The following is a 21,572-nucleotide window of genomic DNA, read 5'->3' as shown; positions in this document are numbered from 1 at the left end:
TGGGGAGCCAGGGAGGAGGCAGACAGGTCAGCCTAGGTGGTGCTGGCATACACGTGCCTGAGGGTCACCAAAGAGGCCAAGAGTGCGCCCACAGGTGGGGCTGAGGCAGAAACACAGGAGATCATCAAGGGCAGGCACGAACAGCACATGACAAAGGTTCAAAGCGAGTGACAGGCTTCAGCCATCAGAGTTGTTCTCTATCACAACTTACATTATTTTACCAGGAGTGTCAGAAACAAGAGAAGTTAGTAGAAGCAAATGTCTGGAATGACCAAGCTATGAGTGAAGTTGTAGAAAAGAAGAGTTAACATAAAGAAAGATGATCAATGACTGAGTGGCAGGTGTGACATGTGGCAATACCTCCTCTGAGGACAGAGGCTGGTTGGGTAGGCTGCTCCGGGCGGGAGGGTGCTGACCCAGACATGTGAACTGAACACGGATCACTCAAGCCTGACTTCAAACCCAGACAAGAGCTCTGAAAAGCTAGAAAGCTAGCCCTCTACCCCAGCCCACCACACACAGGCCATGCTCAACTCTCACCCCAAGGAGCCCCAGCTTGGGAGAGAAAGGTGGGCACCAGAGGGGCCCTATTCTGGCTGGCCAGGACCTATGGTCTGCTTCTCCTCGTCGACTGTGGGGCCCTCCCCTCCCAGGGTGGGACACGGGCCCAGAGTGAGCCAGGGACCTAGAAGCACAGGCACCCAAGGCCATTAGAAATAAGTGCGGCTTTCTCACAATTCAGTTTAAGCGATGGATCCTAGGCATTCCACCAGCCAAAGGACCATGAGGCAGGGAAATCCCTGGCCATGTGGCTGGGAGAGCACAATGCCAGAGGGTGTGTCTTGTGGGTTTGCTGGAAACCAGCTCCTGACCAGCAGCCAACCACACCTGCCACCTTCCCAGAAGCCAAGTCTGAGCACACTCACCATTATCAAAGTCAATGTACTTGGTGATCTTGTGCCACGTGCGGTAATAGAAGTGCCGGACCTGCTCCTTGTTCTTCACCATGCTCGCGGGCTTGCCTTTCTTCTTGTACTTGAGTGCAATGTTGTTCTGAATGGCTTCAAAGTCTTTCCCATGCTGCAAAATTAAGTCCACATTTAAAGCACAAAGGTTACAACAAGGCAGTCTTCTGTATAACACAGATGCTTCCCGAGAAAGGAGAAGGGAAAGGGAGCCCACTGTGGTCAAGCCAATGTCCTTGACGGCTCTTGTGCATGAACTTCAGCCTCACCTCCCTAGAACCTTGGTTTCAACTCAAGTAACGGATAAAGCAACAGCAGAATCTGAGGAATAAATCTATTGTAGCATGGAAGACCAATGAGGCAAGGACTCAGGAGCAGGAGGACACAGTGCTCATCACGCAGATGAAAGGGGCTTAATGCCCACAGTTGCCTAGAGACCACAAATCAAGACAGCTCCATGAAGACAATCATGGCAACACACAACACAAACCACAAAGAGCTAAGAGTATGCTATACCTGGCCTCCTAAAGCAATACATCAACTGTTCAGAGATGCCCTCACTGCTTCCATCAGAGAAAATGTATCCTATATTCAAATAGGGAGAGCAAATATAAACAGTAAGAGAACCACACAGACTATGCTCTGAATACATTCATGGGCCACCTATTCCTTCAACACATCCACGTAGGAGCTGAGTTTTTGTGAGATTTTCAGAATGGAATCGGTGTTCCAAAGAACAAAGTCACCACCAGGATTGTTCAGGAGCTGCTGACATTCCATCAAAGCCAAGACAGATGTCCAGGGAAGGGCCCAGAGGTGACAGCACCCCGACACCACGAGCACCCCCAGCACCCATATCTTGGTTTTTAAATCCCATTCCCAAAAGGAAGCGGGGTCCCTGGAAGAGATGAGAGCAAGGAAAGTACCAGTGAGTCTGGAATATCTTGCTATGCCAGAAAGTAGGCAAGTGAAATGCTTGCAGCATGAGAAGAGCATGTGGGAAGGATACAGGAGCCAACCAGAGGAGGCTCCCAGTGGCCAAATCTGCAGCCATCTGGGCAAGAAAATGGACAATGATATGAATAGATTGTGACACAGAACAACCTATATACCCGAGTCCATACAGATAAAAACAAACCACTGAATTCCTACCTAAATAAGGGAGAAGGGAGAGCTGTTTCTTGCACAAGATCTCTAATTAATAAGTACAGAAACCCCCCCCCCCCAAAAAAAAAATAAGTACAGAAAGAATGATGGAGTCAGAAAATCGCCAATGGGCAAATGGTATAGTAATATTATTTCAGGTAAGAAGTTGCATGATTACTAAAGTCAGTGTAAGAAAAAATGAGAAACAGAGTATTTACATAGTCTAAAAGTAAAAGAAAAAAAAGCAGATTATTAAGTACAAGACCTGGCAGGTGTCACCTGAAAGCAGTGATAGAGGTTCAGACCACCAGACAGAATGGAGCACAGCATGCGCTCTGTACAGGACATGCCCAGGACAGCCTGGCACTCCTGTGGTACTCTTGACAAAAATGCAAAATGTATATTTAATCATTAGTTAACCTCAGAGAAGCTCAAACTGAGGGGTATTTCACAACCTAACAGACCAGAAGTCTTCAAAAGTATCAAGGTCGGGGCCCCTGGGTGGCTCAGTCAGTTAAGGGTCTGCCTTCAGCTCACATCACGATCCCCTAGCATGGAGCTCCAGGGAGCCTGCTTCTCCCTTGACCCCTAGTAATGCATGCTCTCTCAGTCTTTCTGCCTTGCTCACAGTTTCTCTTTCAGATAAATAAAATCTTGGGGGGAAAAAAACGTGTCAAGATCTCATATGAAAAAATGCTCAACATCTCTCGGCATCAGGGAAATACAAATCAAAACCACAATGGGATACCTCCTCACAGCAGTCAGAATGGCTAAAATGAACACAAAAAATAAAAAAATAAAAAATAAATAAAAAAAATAAAATGAACAAGTCATGAAATAACAGATGCTGGTGAGGGAGGTGGAGAAAGGAGAGCCCTCTTTTTTTTTTTTTTTTTAAAGATTTTATTTACTTATTCGTGAGAGACACAGAGAGAGAGGCAGAGACACAGGCAGAGGGAGAAGCAGGCTCCCTGCAGGGAACTCGATGTGGGACTCGATCCCAGGACCCCAGAATCAAGACTGGAGCCAAAAGCAGACGCTTAACCACTGAGCCACTGAGGTGCCCCAAAGGGAAGCCCTCTTATACTGCTAGTGGGAATGCAAGCTTGTGCAGCTACTCAAAAAACAGTATGGAAGTTCCTCAAACAGTAAAAAACAGAGCTACCCTACAACCCAGCAATGGTACTACTAGGTATTTACCCACATGATAGAAACGGAATGATCCAAAGGGGCACCTGTACCCCAATGTTTATAGCAACAATGTCCACAAGAGCCAAACTATGGAAAGAAGCCAGATGTCCATCAACTGATGAATGGATAAAAAAGATGCAATATATATATTCCATACTAAGAAATGTTACTCAGCCATCAAAAAATGAAATCTTGCTATTTTCAACAACATGGATGGAGCTGGAGAGTATTATGTTAAGCAAAATGAGTCAGTCAGAAAAAGACAACTATCATATGGTTTCACTCCTATATGGAGTTTAAGAAACAAAATAGATGAACATAGGAGATGGGAAAAAAATAAGATAAAAACAGAGAGAGAGGCAAACCATAAGAAACTCTTAACTCCAGGAAAGAAACAGGGTTGCTGGATGGGAGGTGAGTGAGGTGATGGGCATTAAAGACAGCACATGGTGTAATGATCACTAGGTGTTTATGCAACTGATGAATCACTAACTTCTACTTCTGAAACTAATAGTATATTTTACTTAAACTGAATTTAAGTAAAATATTTTTAAGTTGTCAAGTTCTTAGGAGACAGAAGAAAGGAGGTGGAGATTGAGGGCCTGTCCCCAGGTAGAGGGCTCAGGAGTCATGTCCACTGAATCCAGAATGGACATCAGCGGGAACACCACCTAAACCTGAGTAAGGCCCACAGGTCAATAAATGCTACGGTATCCACACCCAATCTCCTCATTGAGCTGGTCACACAGGTTATGTAAACATCGGTAGAGGGCATAGGGAATTCTCTATACTCTTTCTGCAACTTTTTCCAAGTTTGAAACTTTTAAAAAAATTATTTATCTATTTATTCATGAAGAACACCGAGAGAGAAGCAGAGACAGGCAGAGAGAGAAGCAGGCTCCTCCTTGCAGGGAGACAGACCAGGGACTCAATCCCAGGACTTGGGATCATGACCTGAGCCAAAGGCAGACACTCAACCACTGAGTCACCCAGGTGTCCCTGAAACAGTTTTAAAATGAAAACTTAAAGTATAAAAAAAAAAGGAAGGAATTAAAATTTTCAGTATTAGAAAAATAAAAAATAAATAAAAAGATGTCTTAAATGCCTTCCTCTGGGTGTCCCCTCCCCCACAGACCCTCCCTCAGGCCTAGATCAGAGTCCTGGCGGCGCAAGCTTAGACAGCCTCTCCATCCCTCAGGTCCTCTCTGCAGCAGGGCACGAAACCCACACAGGTGCACACACTCGCTAGGCTGGGACCAGAATCTGGGTTTTGTGATTCTCAAACTATGCTGCCTTCTGAATTCTTGTGGTGTTAGTTGGCGTAGGCTTCCTGACAGCCCAACCTTTTCTGTTCCTACTACATTTCCCTAATCAGATTGTCAGCCCTTAAGGGGGACTTCTCTGCCTCCTAGCACTCCTGTAGTGCTCTGATGCAGACAAGCCATTAGCAATTATCCACCTGGTGAGAAGCACGCATGTAGGGCTGTGAGGCAGGAACCACAGACATAAGAAGAAAAACGGAATCAGCAATGGGCTTAGTGAGGAACCGCCATTGAAACAGAGTAGGGAGATGTTGAGGATGGTGTCAGTGCAGGTGCTTGGCCCGCTGGCCTCCCCACCAGCTCCCTGTCATGGGGGCCACGACCCACACCCCAGCCACAGTAGTCTGGAATAGGCCTGGCCCACCTGAGGCCTTCCTAGAGCTGTCCCACCTGGAGTGGGGAGTGTGGTGGCACTCTTTTTTTTTTTTAAGATTTTTTATTTGTTTATTCATAGACACAGAGAGAGAGAGGCAGAGACACAGATGGAGGGAGAAGCAGGCTCCATGCAAGGAGCCCGACATGGGACTCAATCCCGGGTCTCCAGGATCACACCCCAGGCCGCAGGCAGCGCCAAACCGCTGCGCCACCGGGGCTGCCCTGGGGTGGCACTCTTGTCGCAGAGAAGGGTCTGCAGCAGGAGGCAGTAAGCACTGCAGTGTCACCCTCCACAAACGGGGTGACAGAGGCTCCATGACATCGTTGCAGGCCCTGCATCCCATTGGGCTTGACATAGTCCCTCCGCCTTGTCTGTAGGTCAGGACAGCTGTTCCATCCCTTGTGCCTCTCTGCACTCTGAGCTGGGTGTCTGTCACCTGAAGCACAGTCGAGTCAGATGTGGGTACCAAAAAGGAAGGGATGGGCAGCATATATGCGGCGGCAGAGCAGAGCTTACCAGCCCTGCATCCAGACGCCACCAGCAGCCTGTGGCAGCTCAGAGACACACAAGAGTGTCAGCTGTAGGGCCCGAGCCCGTGTCCTCGCAGGGGCACATGTCCACACATGACACGTGGGCGACAGCACTAACTGTGGAACGCAGTAAGTGACCACAAGGGTCCGTTATTGTTAATTAAGGATCAGGAAACCTCAAACACCTACCTGGCTAAAAATGTCAAACAAGAAGCTGGCTCAGTGGGCAGGAAATGAACTAATTTACCTGAAGAAAGGTAGGGCAGGACACTGATGTGGAATCCTTCCCCCACTTTTAATCAACAAGCACACCTCCGGCCTGCATTCTGCACCCAGAGCCCCACAGAGCCCCACTCTCTCCAGGAAGGAAGGGCTGCACCAAGCAGCAGAGCTGTCAGGGGAGCATCAGCCGCACAGTGTGAACACAGTCGTGGGGCCCCCAGTGCTCTATGCCTGATGGCAACTTCGAGAGGCAGTGTGGGGCCGTAACTATACAAAACAGCCGCCCTGCTCTACTTTCAAACTGTCTGAAGGAAGAAAGGGAACACATCTGAACTTGTTTGCAGGACTCTGCACCTACTGGGAAAGCTTTGGATACACGCTTCACTGCCTCCCTGCACGCCTGAGTCCAGGGGCACTGCCAGACGGGCCTCCTGCAATCGGGACGGCAGAACCAAAGCATGGGGCCCCCAAAGGAACAAGGAAGCCTCAGGAATATTCTGACAGCAGCACTGAATTCTAACCCCTCACCTTTTCTCACCTCTCCCTGGATATTTCAGAGCATCAATTCCAAACCCCATTTCAGCTCTGAGCCCTGATAGCCAGGCTTGGCAAGAATCTTCCATAACTCCAATTCCTTCGCAATACGGCCCACTGGTGAGTAACCTACTCCTCACACTATGCCCCCATCAAGTGGTCTAAAACACAGAATCCTCACAAAGATGCCTGCTGAACCTGGAAGGAACCACGACAGACAACAATACGACAGACAACAATACGAGGATGGTGAAAGAGAGCAAGGCCTGCCTCGAGGGTAAACGCATAGATGTTGCAGGCCACTTGCTAGCTGTTGCAAGGGCTTGATTCTATCTTTGTTGTGAGAAGCAGCCAGGAAGTGAATGGGTGTGGCTACATCCCAATAAAGCTTTATTTATAAAAACAGGCGAGCATGCAAGCCACAGTTTTCACTTGAAGTAGAATATTTACAGGCACTAAAAAAGTAATAAGCGAAAGAACCATAACGTACCATGAAAATGCATTTGATATTAATAAAAAAAAAAAAAAAAAAACATGATCACTATAGGTAGGAATATTTGAAAAACCAAAACAGGGAAGTGAAAACAGCTGGCAGGGAGCACAGCTGTTTCTTTGGGCAGTGGGATCAGGGAGCAGCTTCTCTCTATTTTTAGGACTTCCCATTCTGTCCCACGTCCACTGCAACTGCTCTCAGGGTTAAGCTGCTGGTTCTGACTGATGTGGCAAGTGTCCCCTTGTCCCTCATCAGGGACCTCTCAGCTGCAAGGGGAAGGCCCACAGACAGGGCTCCACTCCTCAGTGAAGAACGTATTTGAGGGGTGCCTGGGTGGCTCAATCAGTTGAGCATCTGACATGTGGTTTTGGCCCAGGTCAGGATCTCAGGGTCATGGGCGTGAGCCCTGCACTGGGCTCCAAGCTAAATGGGGAGTTTGCTTGAGATTCTCTCTCCCCCTCTCTCTGCCCCTTCCCCCCAACTTGCAGAAGTTCTCTCTTCTCAAATAAGTAAATAAAATTTTTGTAAAAAACAAAGACTGTATCTGAGACAACCAGTAGACTCTTGCAGAAAAACAAAGACACCTCCTAATAACCACTTAGTTATCAAGTATCAGCTTTTAAAGTCACAATGAGGGGATAAAAGGCCAAGGTCAGAGCGCAAGTGCCAGGCCTTGGGGACCCATGCCTGCCACCTAGGAGGAGTTGCCCAAGGCAGTGCCGACCTAATAGGTCTTGCAGCCATGAGGTCGGCCAGGCAGAGGCCAACTGAAAGAGAAGCACGGACAATGTGGAGAGAGGCTGGGAGTCTCAGCCACATGTCCCAGACCCAGGGCTCACCTCATACAGCCCCTCGAAGAAAGTATTCTTATCCTCTGTGCTCCACGACTCCCACTGCCGCCGGGCCTTCTTGCCTTCTTCCTTCTCGCCGTTGGAAGACCCCAAGTTCCGGGAAGATGAGCGAGAGCCCCCTGCAGGGGCAGCAGGGGCAGCTCCAGACCCATTTCCGGACGATGATCCGCCACCGTCGGCTCCTTGGAGAGAAAGAACCATACAGTGACCTGTTTTAGAAGGCTGCGGAGCTAGGGACAGCTCCATTGCACAAGCCCTTCTCCCCACCCCACCCCAACCCCTCCCGCCAAGGGTGCCACTGTAGGATGGCTCCTGGGACATGCTGCCGCAGGCCTGCTGGGGCTATTCAGCAATGACCTCACCGTGATTTGACTTCATAATTCTTTCCAATCTTTTTATAGTGAGAAAAAGAAGAATGAGCATTTCTGCAGACCCACTGAGAGAGCATGATGACCATCAGAGGCAGACAGCCTTTTGCCCCCATGACCTAAAAACCCACATTTATCACAACTTCTTTCTCAAATGTGTTTGGGGTGAAATAACTTGTCTTTTCAAATCAACAAATTGAAATTCAAACTCAAGAAAACATTTGAGTGTGTGTGAAGCGCCACCTCCTCGTAGATATAACCCAAACTTCCGAATATGAATCATTTGGTGTCTTTCAAGAACCTTTAAAAGGTCTTAGAAGTAGTCCTTTTTGCTTGATCAATTTCCACCAACAAAATCTGATGTTGTGAGAGTGAACTGATGACCTTGTAGGTGCTCTGGAAGCATCAGTTTCTACTCTCACGATGGGTCCTTGGAGACCAGACTGAAAGGGGAGGGCAGGAGGAAGTATGATGAGGCTCCACTGCCCTCCAAATCTGACAGCCTCATCAACGGGAGGCAAAGGTCACAGATAAAACCTTTTATGACCTAACCCAATTGTCCCACCCATCTGGTTCCTTCCTCAGAGGAAAGGGAAGCCCCAGCACAACGCGGGCAAAGACAGGAATTCCAGCCTGTGTAACTTCAGGACCATCAATGCTGAGCAATCATCAAACTCTGAACAGTTGGGGGGAGGGTTGGGTTGGTAAAAATAAGATCATAAATGTAAAAACACTTTGAAAAGCAAAGAAACAAATGCAGATTATCATTAAAAAGCTTTCCTAGTAAGATAATCATGAGTTTGAGGTTTCGAGGGAAGCCCTCTTCCTGGGCAATCAGGGAGGGCCTCTCTGTGTGGATACGCTTCCCTCACCCCCTCACCCCCGTGACAAGGGTCGGCCTCAGAGCAGGGGCAGAAGGCAGGGAGTTCACAGAAAACCAGAGGGAGTGAAACATTGTTAAGTCCATTAATCCATGTATTTACTCACAGACACCATCCCTGGAAAGAAAGGCATGGGGCAGGGGTGGCTTGAGGGACAGGAGGCGGCAGGGTCACGGTGCACTGACACACCTATTGTCCCTCCACAGAGTGTGCCATGGATCTGTGTTATTACGCCAAAATAAAGAGCATTTTGTAATCAGTCGGCTATCAGAGAACAAAGTGTGTTGTCATACATGCAGAAAAATCACGCAGCTACATAAAATGGGGGAGATTCTCTCTTGTGGATAAGCGCACCAATTCAGTGACTTCAGAAGGCAACGTGACAGGGTCCCGAAAATCGCTGTTTATGACCGCCGTGCTGTCCAATTCCGCTGCTGCTACCCACGTGAGGAGATGTAAATGCAGATAGATGTCAATAAAACAAAAAACCCAGTTCCTCGTTCACACAAGCCATATTTCTAGTGGCAATGTCCACATGTGGCTAGTGGCTCTTAAGCTGGCCAGCACACTTTCCACCACTGCATACGGTGCCAGCCTCTGACAGCTTGCTACTCTGGGTCCTCAGTGTGACCCCGTCAAGCTCAGGGTTTCAAAGCCCAGCCTGCCCCTATTCCGGCTGCGCCCTCCCCAGCCCGCAGCCACAGGAGAACTGTCCTCCAGGCAGCAAACTGCTGCCAGTGGGTTAAGGGTGTACTCGATACAGATCTGACTTGATCCATTCCTCACCAAACCAAACCCAGCCCAAGACATGACCTACTTAGTGAACCCAACACTTCAAGATGTCTCCAGCGGGGAGCGACTTTCAAGCACATTTGCAGGGATCATGGCTTCATTAACTCTCCTTTTTGGTCAGGCAACTTGCTAACCAGCCCGACAATCCCAGCTCAGGTTTACGTCTCTGCCAGCCCACACCGGTACTGGACATAATTGAAAGCAACAGAGTATGCTCGTGAAGAACCTGGAACACAGAGGTCTGGCCAGCTCTCGTGAGATTTCACTGGCCCACAGCACTGCTGAGACCCAAGACAAGGAGGATAATCGAGGAAGGAAAACACAATGGAAGCATTTCTGAGCTGGATGGAACCTCAGGGATAGAGCGCAGGATAAAGTCAACGCTCGAACATTCAAAACGTCCAAAAGAGAAGGCCAATCACCCCCAAATAACCATTTCTAACATTTGGTGACCATCATTCTAGACACCGAATGCTTTCAAAAAGTAAAGTAAAATCACAAAACTTCAGAGTAGAAAGAGAACAGGCAATCTCTGGTCCATCCCCCAAATTTCAGATGACGATGGCTCAGGCCTTTGCCTCGGGCTCACCCAAGCACTCCGGCTCCAGCAGAAACAAACAAGAAGCAGGACCAGAGGTCCTGTGGGGGGATCGGCCCCTGGCGGAGCCTCCCACCTGCACAGCAGCGCTGCGATGAAAACTGTGATGCGTGCAGGACAAGAGAGAAGCTGTCGAGGGCAGAAGCAGAATGGCCGGAGGTGGAAAGACAAGACCGCTGTGAACAAGAAAGGGTGGGTACAGGGGCCTTCTCCGGGGGGAGCAGGGGCGGTTGCAAGAAGCCCAGGAAAAAAAAAAGTAAAGGTCCACCATCAAGCCTCCATCTGCTACAACATTTCTGAGGCCACATAGGTGAACAACGGTCTGCATGATGAGAAGCTGGTATCTGAGGAACCTGGAGGGAAACGACGTACAGAAAGAGGGTGCCCACAGCGAGGCCTCTGAAAGCAGGGACGGCATCTGGCTGTCCTGCGCCCAAGCCTGCCACCAGGCCTCACACTGCAGATGCTCCACGAGAGTTTGGAAACGGACAGAGAGCAGGTCACGGGCCCCTCTCCTACCCTTGAGACCCAGCGCCTCCAGCAGAGCTGACTTCTCTGTCACAGGCCCCCAGCTGCCAGGGGCCACCCCGCTTCTCCTGTCCCCATTTCTGTGTCCAGGCCAGCTCCACGCCACCCCAGTAAGACAACTTTACCAGCCTCCTCCTTGGTCTCCAAACTACCAACCCCGGCCACGGCCTGCTCTCCAGGGCTTGCATTTGGGGGGTGCACATGTGTGGCCGGGGTCTGCCTTCCAAGGCTGCGCGGCTGCTCACTCCACCGTTGGACAAGCCAGGCTGCCTGCCTCCTCTACACCCCCTCCCGTCATACATCTCTGCATGAGCCTGGAACAGCACCACCCATGCTCCCCATAGCACCCAAAGAGGAGGAGATAATCCTCATCTTCCACCAGGGGACACCGAGGCCCAGAGGGAGCACCCTGCCTGGCACGCCACATTGCTGCTTAGACGAGGAAGGGAGCGGGGACTTCTACAGCACCTTGAAGCCACGTGCAAACGCTTCACTCCCTTTTGTACTCACGGTGCGTAGCTACCGTCCACATTTCAGAGGTGGGCCAAGGTCACCGGACAGCCAGAACCAAGTCTGGGCATCTGCCTCCCGAGCCACACAGCACCGTGGTGACTGCTGTTGGCATCACGGCTGCTTCTGTATCTTCATTATGCTCTGAGCTACAGAATCCAGGGATGCGAGGTGGGAGGGAACTGGACCTCGACACCCCCTGCTCAGTCTGATAAGGGGACCGACCGGTTCAGTGACGTTCCCAAAGCCGCACAGCTAATGAATGGCAGGAGTTAAGACACGGGAGGACGTCCACCTCTAAAAACGAACCCGTGCGACTTAACTCAGGTCAGAGACAGAAAATGTGCCGACCTGTCCCACCGAGCAACAACTCACTGGCCCAGAGCTTTCTTTCAGAGTCTGAGAAAGTGCCTTGGCAGGGTCGGAACGTTAGCGGAGAGGGCACAGACCAGCACTACGAGCTGCTCAGTGACGTCCCCGGAGGGGAGAACACGGGAGGCTCCCCTTGCTTCATTCACTCTGCCCCTTGTCGGCTGCAAAGACGCCCCCGCATGAGCCAAGGGCAGGCGGTCGGTGGCGCAGGCCACCTCCCGGGGCCAGGTCTGCGGTACGAGGCCGAGGGTGGCACACCAGCTCCACTCCCTGGCCACCTCAGGGCACAACGTGCCGCGACCGAGGAGGAGGCGCTAAGCCAAGGTCTCCGGGGGCCACTCCTATGCCCCTCGTAGTGCACGTCACCCGTGTCAGGCCCCCAGACTTGCATCAGAGCCCAGACATGACTGAGGGAGCACCCTCTCCACGAAGGCCGCAGATGGGAAGATGAGGACTGAGGCCGCTCCCCCTCACGGCGGCGTCGCCTTGGCAGGCTGCCCTGGTGCCTCCGCCCCACACCGTGGCCTGCACCCATTTCGGCCTGACCTGGTGTCTGCAGAGGAGCGCGGCCCCGCGGCCCCAGTAGCCCCTGCAGCCCCGGGCAGGGCGCCCGCCTCTGACACCTGTTCCGTGAGCGAAAGGGGATGCAGGACCTCAAGGTCGGGCGACCCCAGGCACTGCCGCGGCGCCTCATGTCCTCCATGCTCTCAGGGCTGGGCTCCCCCATGTTTGAGACGCTCTCAAACGTCTGAGAGCATCACTAAAACCTCGTTGTTTCTCTGAAAACATCTGCATTCTTCATCAAAGAAGGTGAAGACTTGGTCGGTCATTCTCAATGCCCCTTGCCAATGCGACTTCCTCCTCTGGCATTTCTCACGCTGGCCGCCAGGCCGCTTCCAGGCTCCACCGCCTACCGCGAAGCTCGTGCTCGCATTTATGTCACTGTCCGAAATCCTGCCTCTACCAGCCTCATACCTTCGTATGATCCAAAACAAGACACCGCACACGACGTGAAATGAAAATCCTACAGTATCCTTGGTGGGCAAAGGACGATTCCACAGGTAACCACAACAGAAACGTTAGTTTTGACGTTAAAAGCCAACAAGGTCTTTGGAAAGTACCTCAGCCTTAAAACCAACATTCAAACGTTACCTCATCTACTCATCTGCGCTGTCTGTCCTTGTCTCCGACGTGAAGCAGAGGGATCCATGCGACTCTGAACTTAGTAATTTACCAAAAGCCCCTGGGTTTCAGGTGTTTCCCTCTCTAGCCTGCACACTTCCAGCAGGGATCGTCTTTGAAGTGGCGAGGGACACAGGTCTCCTGACCTACCGTGCACAGGGTGTCCCTGTCACGCGATAGGATGTGTGTTACTGTGTGTTCCACCTTCTGCGGCACCACACAGGGTGACGGGTGCACGCCTTGCCTTCCTCCTCTTCTCCCAACAAGGTCAGAGGGCTTTCAGCAAAGCCCGATGCCCCTGCCCAGGTGGCCACAGTGGGCTCCACACCGTTGTCGCTGCACCTGATTTTATTAAACATTACTTACTGAGTCACATCGGGCTAAGAATCAGAGCACTATGGCACCCGTGGTCTGTGACAATCTGATTGTCCCTCTCCGTCCTCAGAATATGAGGGACAGGGAGTTTGTGTCATGCACGGCCATACTTCAACCAGTCCTGGGGCCTGGACCAAATGCCCAAGAAGTGACAACACAAGTGACTGCAGAGCAGACAAGCAAACTGTGCCTACATGACATGCGGGCACGCCCCTGGGTGGAGGGGGCACTCTGACCACTCCCTGCCCAGGGTTCCCCCAGAGGCAGGGCCACGCAGAGCCCACAGACACACAGCTACCCTGTTTTCAGGCAACCGACCTTAAAGAATGCTCTCTCAAAACACAGGATCCAAGCCCCGTCTGCACAGTTGACCTGTTCACCCCTAAATGTTAAGGTCAGGGCAGCTTTAAGCACTATCTCACTGAACCCATTTTGGACGTAAGGAACATAAGTTTGGGCACCTCAAGGCCTTTCCGTGTGGCTGAACCAGCCCCAAAGCAGCTCTACAGGGAGAAACCGGGCCTCCTGACGGCTGGTTCACCCCTCTCTCCAGTATGGTACTCGTCTCCCAAAGGTTGACCACACTGGGGTGACTCATATGCTGTCTTTTAAAAGCACCTAGAAACTACAAGCAGCCCGTACTTAAGGTAAAATACAGGTAAGTTCTCTTTGGTGATCTGCTGATTTCTAAGCACAAGCACAGTGAAACCTGGTGACATTGCACAACTGTGGAGATGGCCAGCTTGTCGGCAGTCGGGTGGAATGAAGGTTCTTGGGAGGAGGCAATGGGGTCGGGTGGGGAGCTGAAGGGCAGCAGAGAAACCAAGAGTCTACCCTGAGCTTACCTGTCCCAATAGGACAGGCAGCAGTTCAGGGGCATTCCTGAGACCTCTCTCTCTCTACCTCCCGACAGGTGACACCCGACCGACCCAGTCTACCTGTCCAGACTCTGTAGCTCCCTAACCTCAAAGCTATCCACATTTTCAATAACAGGAGCACTTGGGAGCCTTTTAACCACATATGGCAGGGCTAGGCTGTGTTATTTATTGTGGTGAGCCAGGCACTGGCATTACCCCTCATTTAGAGAGAGAGAAATTGAGGCTCCAAGAAAGAGATCAGTTTGCCCAGCATCACCCAGATCGCATACTGGCCAGAGGGGTAAGGGCCTCGGGGACTGTGTCCTGGACCAGGTTCTTACAGATCCATGAATTCTGAGTCTCACTCTCAAAGGCACCCTCGAGTCACTCTGGGCATCACAGTGGGGCAGGAAGAATCTGTGCGATGGCATCAAGCACATCTACTGGTTTCTGGCCTGCAGCTTACCTTCTGTTTAAGTCGAACACATTATTAGAGGAACAAACCTCAGCTTCTGCGACCATTTAAAATAAGAGTAACAGAGATGTAAGACGTGTGACACACAGATGCTAGGTCTCAGCTCCCTGCCCCTTAAAATTCAAAAAGAACCTAATTTGGAATTGTATTACAAAAGAATTGTTAATCATTGAAGCTGACAAAAGAATGTCTTCTTAGAAAGAAAACTTAGTGGTGTGGACAGAATCACAGGGCAGACTTCCTTTTCCCCACAAGTTTTCCTCCAGACTCACTGCAAGTTTCTGATGCCTGTCTGTTCAGACTCAAACTGGCAAGAGCAGTTAAGTGATCAAAGATCCACCAACGACTGGGCCGGGAGGATTCCTCAAGCATAATGGAAATTATACTGTTTTCAACTGAAAAACTAACAAATGCCAAGACTGTTTCCTCACTGATCTGCACTCAGGACCTCAGGTGGAGATTTTCAGAGTCTGTAAGACAAACGGTCCTCTAAGAAATGTCCGCAGAGGTTACCAGGCGTGCTGTCAGAATCAGATCGTTGCTGGCTGCTAACGGAGATAATAAGCAAGCAGAGGTTATGGAGGCATGAGGACGGGGTGTCCTGGGTACAGTGACAGGTACAGACAAGATCAGGTCCCACCAGGCAACTCCAGGTGCAATGATTTCTGTGAAGCAAAGCAGACATGCTTCTTATTCCTAAAAGCCACCATTATGGTTCAGCTTTATTATTAACTTAAAGAAATATTTGCTTCCTAAAACAAAAATATATAAAAGTCACAAGAAGCACCAATTCTAACCAATTTCCATCTTCCTGGCGGAAAGTCAGTTGCTGCTCCAAGCCACACACTGGGACAAGAACCAAGGACAGGGGTGCCAACGACTGATGTGAGGCTAATCCAGGAGCCTTCTCCGTCTGAGCCTCGCTCAACTATGCCAACAAATGCAGACTTCCCTCATCACCTGGCCACCAAGAGTCCTGCACACTGAAGCGTGAGCACCACTTCGCCTGACCCACAGGTGGGCATTTACAGGCGACAGAGAGCCTTCACTCCACCACCCTGTTGCATCTGGGCATCAGTGCTGTTCATCTCACAGGTGCGTGTCCTTCTGGTGGATTCGACATGGCAAACAAGCAGATGCAGGTCAGAGGGCCCCGTTGGCAAGGCCATGGATGCTGCTGGGGCGTCTGAGGCCAAAAACAAACACTCTTGAAGGCACTCCAGGAGCTTACCGGTGATAACACACCTGTAACTAGGAATGAAAAGCTACTTTTTACAAAGTAAAGCTGTTAAACCATCAACGCTTTCTTAATTGGTCAGCAGCTTTCACACCAACATAAATGCATAGGACAAGGTTTGATTTCCGGAACACACTAAATCACCCCAAACTCACAGCTTTAAGTATCATCAAGGCTTACATCAAGGATCTTTACCAAAAACTTGGTAAGGCCAGGATGATTTCAGAGGCCAGCCCTCCTCAGGTAAGGCGAAGGCAGGAGCATGTGTAATTGTACACATTGGGCACAGGTCTCCAAAATGGTTCTCCCTCAGTTTCTGAAATCTTTCTTTTTTCAAATCTTCAAGGGTTTCTAACAAATTTAAATTACCATTTCCTCCAAGGAACTAAGTTTTTTTTTTTTTTTCCTTTAAAACTCACTGGAACGGTTACATCTGCTACCTAGAAAAGTGCTGCAAACTTGGCCTGAAATGAAAAGGATGGTGAGAGGAGCTCAGTGCACGATCAAGAACGCAGAAGCATAAACAAGCAAAAGCAGCAGTGCCGCTGGCACGTGGCTTTCCTATCATCAGGGTGGGGACCCCAGGAGGCTGTACCACCCCAGACCCGACCCTACCTGGAGCACCAGGGAAAAGGCGGAGACGGCTCCCTGCTGTGTCGGGCCTCAAGTGTTTCCTGCCGCGGGGGGGGGGGGGGGGGGGGGGGGAGGGGGCAGTTTCTGCGGCACCCAAGGCACCCTTCATGGCTCCAAGGGCTGCACCCTGAGGCCCCCAGAGGGCCCGCGGCAAAGGGCGATGGCCCAAGCGGGACGGCGCCGGCCGTCACCTCTGGCTTCCGGACAGGGGTCCTTTATTGCAGGTCTGGCCAAGCAGAACAGAGCCAGCAGGTATTGTGGTCCCGCCGCACCATTGTGTGCGCCGTAGCGGCCCGAGCGGGTCGCGGTCCTCGCGGGGAGCCCGAGCCCACCCCAGGAATCCATTGTGCGGCCCGGGAGGGCGTCCTGCGCGCGTGCGGCAGCGGCGGCGGCGGCTCCCGCCACGGGCTCCCCGGGTCCCCCCAGGCCCCCCGGTCCCCCACGCCCCTCCCCCACGCCCCTCACCTTTTCCGCGCGGCCCCGAGCCGCCCGCTCCGCCGCTGCCGCCAGCGCACGACGAGTCCTTCCTGAGCCTCTTGCTCTGCGGCCTGACGCTGGAGCGGAGGAAGTGGTGCTGGTCCTGCGGGCCGGCGGGCGGCGGGGACGGGGACGGGGCCGGTGCCGGGGGGCCGCCCGCGGGGCCCGGGGGGCCGTCGCCGCCGTCCCGGGGGGGCCTGGCGTCCCTCTTTGTGGCGCCGCTGTCGTCGGCCGCGTCCCCGCCGCCGGGCCCCTCGCCCTCCAGCGAGTCGTCGTCGGCCGAGCGCTTCCCCAGCCGCTTGAGCCCGTCCTCCCCGCCGCCGCCGCCGTCTCCCAACTTCACTGTCATCCTGGCCGGGCAGGGGAGGGGGGCCCGGTGAGGCGCGCGCCCGGCAGCCGGCCCCACAACTTTAGCGCACCGATGCCCTCTCAACATGGCCGCCGTTGTTTGTTCCCGATCCCCTCCCGGCCGCCCGCCCGCCGCCGCCGCCCCGCCGCCGCCCGGCCCCGCCGCGCCGCCCCGGCCGCCCCCAGGACCAGGACCCCGCGGCCCGCGGCGCGGAGGCGGCGGGCGGGCGGCCCCGGGGCCCGAGTGCGGACGGCCCTGCCCGCGCGGCGCCTCGGCCCGTGGGGTCGCGGGGTGGGGGTGGGGGCGGGGGGCCGCGGCGGGGGGGCAGGGGGGCGGCGGGGACCCGGGGTCGGGCCGGGCGGGACGCACCTACCCCGCGGGCCGCGGCTCAGGGCCTGCGCGCCGGGCCTCTCCCCGCGCCGCCCGCGCCCGCGCCCCCGACCCCACCCCACCCCTCCCCGCCCCCAAAACGCGCGGGGCTCCGGGCCGCGCACCTGCCTGCACGCCGGCCCCGCAGGTGGGCCCGGGTGCACCCCGCCTGCGTGCACGGGGGACCCCACGGTGGCCCGCGGCGGCCGGGCCGCCTGCTCGTCTTAAAACACACATAAAGAGTCATAATAAGCTCGGGCTTTCTGGGAATCTTGCCTCCCAGGGTGGGAGCTGTGTGCTGCCGAGGAGATTCACAAATTTAAAATGCTTTTGCAACAAAGGAGCCGGTGGCGTGAAACAGTGGGAGCCACCCGTGCAGGCGACCCCATGGGCATGTCCCGATCCAAATGCAAGCAGCAGCAGAAGAGGGCTGCGCAAAAACTGGACAACTGCTAATAAAATTGTGGCATTCGGTTTGTGACCCGCGGCCGTGTGAAATGTCAACGACAACAGAACTCTAAGGATGCCTGCGTCCCAGAACGCAGACCCACTCAAAAAATTAACTCAATCAGGTTAGTATCAACACTATGAGCCCTACAAGGGCCAGGAATGTGTATCTGTGATAAAACAAGAAGGATAAATATTAGATTCCTCAACAGGTGTTGATACTGTGCCCAAGCTGTGTGTCAACACAACCGCCCAGGAGGGAAACGTTTCCATTTCAAAAAAGGAAAAGTGAACAAAGGCATCAAGGGCCAACCGTGAAATACAGAACCAGGGACAAGGACTTTCTCGCTGGAAGGTGCACAAATGAGTAAAAATCAGAGTAACACCTACTAGGGCTCTGATGCACTTTGTCATAAAATGATCTGTAACAGCTTTATCCATTGGAATTGGACTTACAAACCATTTGACTGGCTTAGCTGAGGCTAGTTAAAACAAGAAAAGCAAAAACCTCGACAAAAATTAAAACTATACGGGACAAATACCCAAACTTTTTTTTTTTAAGGGACTTGCTGGCACCGGACTTCTCCCCGGTCCGTTTCTCCACCTTCCCATCCCTGCTTAAGGGACCTGCAAATACCTGGAAGGGCCTCTGTCCGGGGCACAATGTGGAGACCCTCCTCCCAGGGACCTGTTGCCCCCGACTGCCCAGAGTGAAGCCAGGACCCAGCAGGGCACGCAGCAGCCACAACACAATACACCTGCCCGCCTGCCTGGCGGAGTCCTGGCTGACACGAGGCTGGGCAACGGAAGACTCGGCCTTTCGGAACCGGGAGGATATTGACACACATCGGAGCTCCCCCCTACAGGAAAAGGAAGCCACGGGCATGGAATCCCTTTACCGAAGACCTCCAGCGCTCCTTCCTGACCGCGCGCGCGGGCGGAGTCGGCCCCGACACCGTTCGTCGGGTTTCGGGAAGGAAAGAGCCAGACCCTCCGCGTCGGGCCGCAGGCGGGCTGCGCACAAAGGGGGCTGTCACCGCGGCCGGGCCCGGTCGCGACCCCCCGCCCGGGCCACCCAGACAAAGCACCGCGCGCGAACCACAGGCCCTTCCCCGCTCCCGCGGGCCGGGCCTCGCCCTGACGGCCGGGCGCGGGGCCCACCCCTCCCGAGCCCCTGCCACCAGTCACCTTCTTCATCAACGCCTCGCAGCAGCCTGGTTTCGCAGGCTCCCCGGGGGCCGCCCGGGCGCCCGCAGGACCGGCCGGGCCGCGCAGACCCGGCCCCCGAGCGCCCGCTGCACAGAAGTCGCGACCCTGGTGTGGTCGTCCCGCCTCGGAAGCAGCGGCCGCGCGGCGCGCGCCCCGGCACGAGCCCTCCGCGGCCGGCGAGCGGCAGACGAGGCTGCGGGCGCCGATGCCGCGGCCGCCGCTCGGGTCCGGGAGGCCCAGGTCGCCGCGCTCAGCAGCAGTTCCGGCTACGGCGGCCCGGCGGAGACGGCGGGGACGCCGCGCGGGGCGGGGCGGGGCGGGGCGGGGCGGGGCGGGGCGGGGCGGGGCGGCACGACGCACGCGGGGACGCGCCCGCCCGGGGTTTCCAGCGGGCGCGCCCCCCTGGAGGCGCTGCCATTGGCCAGCGGCGGGCGCGCGCGCTCGCACGTACGGACGCGGGGCGGGGCCGCGGCGCGGGCTGTGTTGTGTCGCCGACCTCGCGTCCGTGCGGACCAGTGCGTGTCTCCGGATTGGGGTACCGGCAGCCAATGGGGTCAGAGGCCTGGCCCTGATTGGCCGGGGCCGTGTTGACGGATGCGTGAGAAGAAAACGCCGCCTCACCTCGGAGGCTTGAATCCGGCGCGAACCGGGTTTTAAACTACAGAGTGTAAAAGTGCAATTGGATCCCGTAGACGCGCCCTTCACTAGATTGAGCGTGTGCTTCTGAAATTCCGTAGCGTAGTGAATGGCGCTGGACACTCGGGCCATGGTTCTGGTTCTCCGTCATGGCGTTAGAGGAGTGTGTGCTCGCTTCTAGTGTGTCTTATGGGGGCGGGGGGGGAGGTTAGGAGACTTGGTGTCCAGGGTCAAGGGTCCAGCGTCCACGATCAAGGCCTGTAAGGAGCTGTGATGAGCCGTAGGGACCTAATGTATGGAGGGCAGGAGACATGGTGTCTAGGATCCAGGGTCCAGAGTCGAGGCCTGTAAGGGGCTGTCATGAGCTACGGGAACCTAATGCACAGTGAGACGATCATAGACAATGATCCTATACTGTAATTACGTGATAGGACTCCCATCACATCAGCATGTTACAACATGAGCATATCAAAGCACTTCACAGTACATGTTAAACGTACACAATGCTACATATGTTTTCAATAAAAAAAGATCTAGTGTCCATGAAAACGAGGTTTTGTTTTTTAAAAGATTTTATTTATCCATGGGACACACAAAAAGAGGCAGAGACACAAGCAGAGGGAGAAGCAGGTTCCGCGCAGCGAGGCAAAGGCAGACGCTCACCAACTGAGCCACTCAGCCGTCCAGAAAATGAGGTTTTAAAAAATGGGATCTTCCCTGTACCTATATGATCCGGCACCCAAACTGTCGGATCCAGTAATATCTGCACTTTCCTCTTTTATCGTTTCATCTATTTAACAATGGTACCTTTTCGCCGTAGCAACTTTTTTTTTTTCCTTTAATGACAAGACGCTCCTTTGTTATTCAAAGTCAATTTCGAAGTTGAAACCACTTGACGGAAAAGGTCAGGGCACACCTTGCAGCGCCTCTGGGAACGCAACCCGTCCCCGGAGTCAGGCTGGTTTCCGACGGGGATGCGATGAAGCAGAGCGTACCCTCCTGCCACCTTCTCGCCGAAGGAGTCCCTACACGTCAAGTTACCTGGAATCCGCTGGCTTTGCTCAGAAATACTCTCCAAGCACACCCTCCTCCTGGAGATGAGACAAAATGCAGCCCAGCCAACGGTGTGCGGCGCAGAGGCCCAGCACGAAGGTGCACCTTGAGCTTCTGGCTGTCCGCGCCTCCCACTCGCTCGGACAGGTGTAGCTGCGGGAGCCGGTCCTCATCACACCTGCAAGGACGCCACCCGTTCCCACTGTGCGCAGACAGGCGACTCCTGACCTCCTGGCTCCCGGTTCCGACCTGGCATCGTTGATTCCAGACAGCGGCTGCGACCCGGGGAGACGCGGGCGGCGGAGCTCGCAGCCGCCGGGGACCAGCCGGGACGCCCGGGCCCTCGGCTCCGCACGAACACTCCCGATCGTCTTCGGCTCTTTCCGGCCTCTCGAGCGCTTCGGGCGGCCTCGGCGTCCGCCGCGCTCACCTTCGGCTGTTTCCGCGTCCGCCGAGCAGCCGTTGTCCCGGCAACGCGCGGCGGCACCTCCGCGCGGCCCGGGTGAGTGCGGCGGGAGGGCGCGGGCCGCGAGCGGCGGGGAGGGCCCCGGGCGGCCCCGGCGGGGGAGCGCGGCCACGGCGCAGCGGGCGGAC

General features: G+C 54.1%; 2 protein-coding genes across 6 annotated transcripts in view; one reads left to right on the top strand and one right to left on the bottom strand.

The window, feature by feature from the left end:
* CRAMP1 (cramped chromatin regulator homolog 1) overlaps positions 1-19,421 on the bottom strand; it is a 55,104-nt gene extending 35,683 nt beyond the window's left edge. The window contains exons 1-4 of one of the 4 annotated variants that reach the window (XM_072835233.1): positions 19,269-19,421; positions 16,904-17,265; positions 7,619-7,812; positions 927-1,080 (exon numbers count right to left, since the gene is read on the bottom strand). In XM_072835233.1, the coding sequence (XP_072691334.1) occupies positions 927-1,080; positions 7,619-7,812; positions 16,904-17,264 (709 nt within the window). In that variant the 5' untranslated portion in view covers position 17,265; positions 19,269-19,421. Of the gene's footprint in view, positions 1-926; positions 1,081-7,618; positions 7,813-15,081; positions 15,269-16,903; positions 17,345-19,268 lie in introns of those variants that run through there. The other 3 variants (XM_072835231.1, XM_072835232.1, XM_072835234.1) reach the window with 3 other exon arrangements.
* Positions 19,422-21,358: 1,937 nt separating this feature from the next.
* Positions 21,359-21,572, top strand: part of IFT140 (intraflagellar transport 140) — an 80,372-nt gene continuing 80,158 nt past the window's right edge. Inside the window, exon 1 of one of the 2 annotated variants that reach the window (XM_072835220.1) lies at positions 21,359-21,480. The gene's annotated coding sequence lies outside the window, so the exon portion shown is untranslated. The remainder of the gene's footprint in view (positions 21,481-21,572) is intronic. The other variant, XM_072835217.1, reaches the window with a different exon arrangement.

Source organism: Canis lupus, chromosome 8 (genome assembly GCF_048164855.1).
Source record: "Canis lupus baileyi chromosome 8, mCanLup2.hap1, whole genome shotgun sequence".
NCBI classification, from domain to species: Eukaryota; Metazoa; Chordata; class Mammalia; order Carnivora; family Canidae; genus Canis; species Canis lupus.
This window is presented reverse-complemented; position numbering and strand designations above follow the sequence as displayed.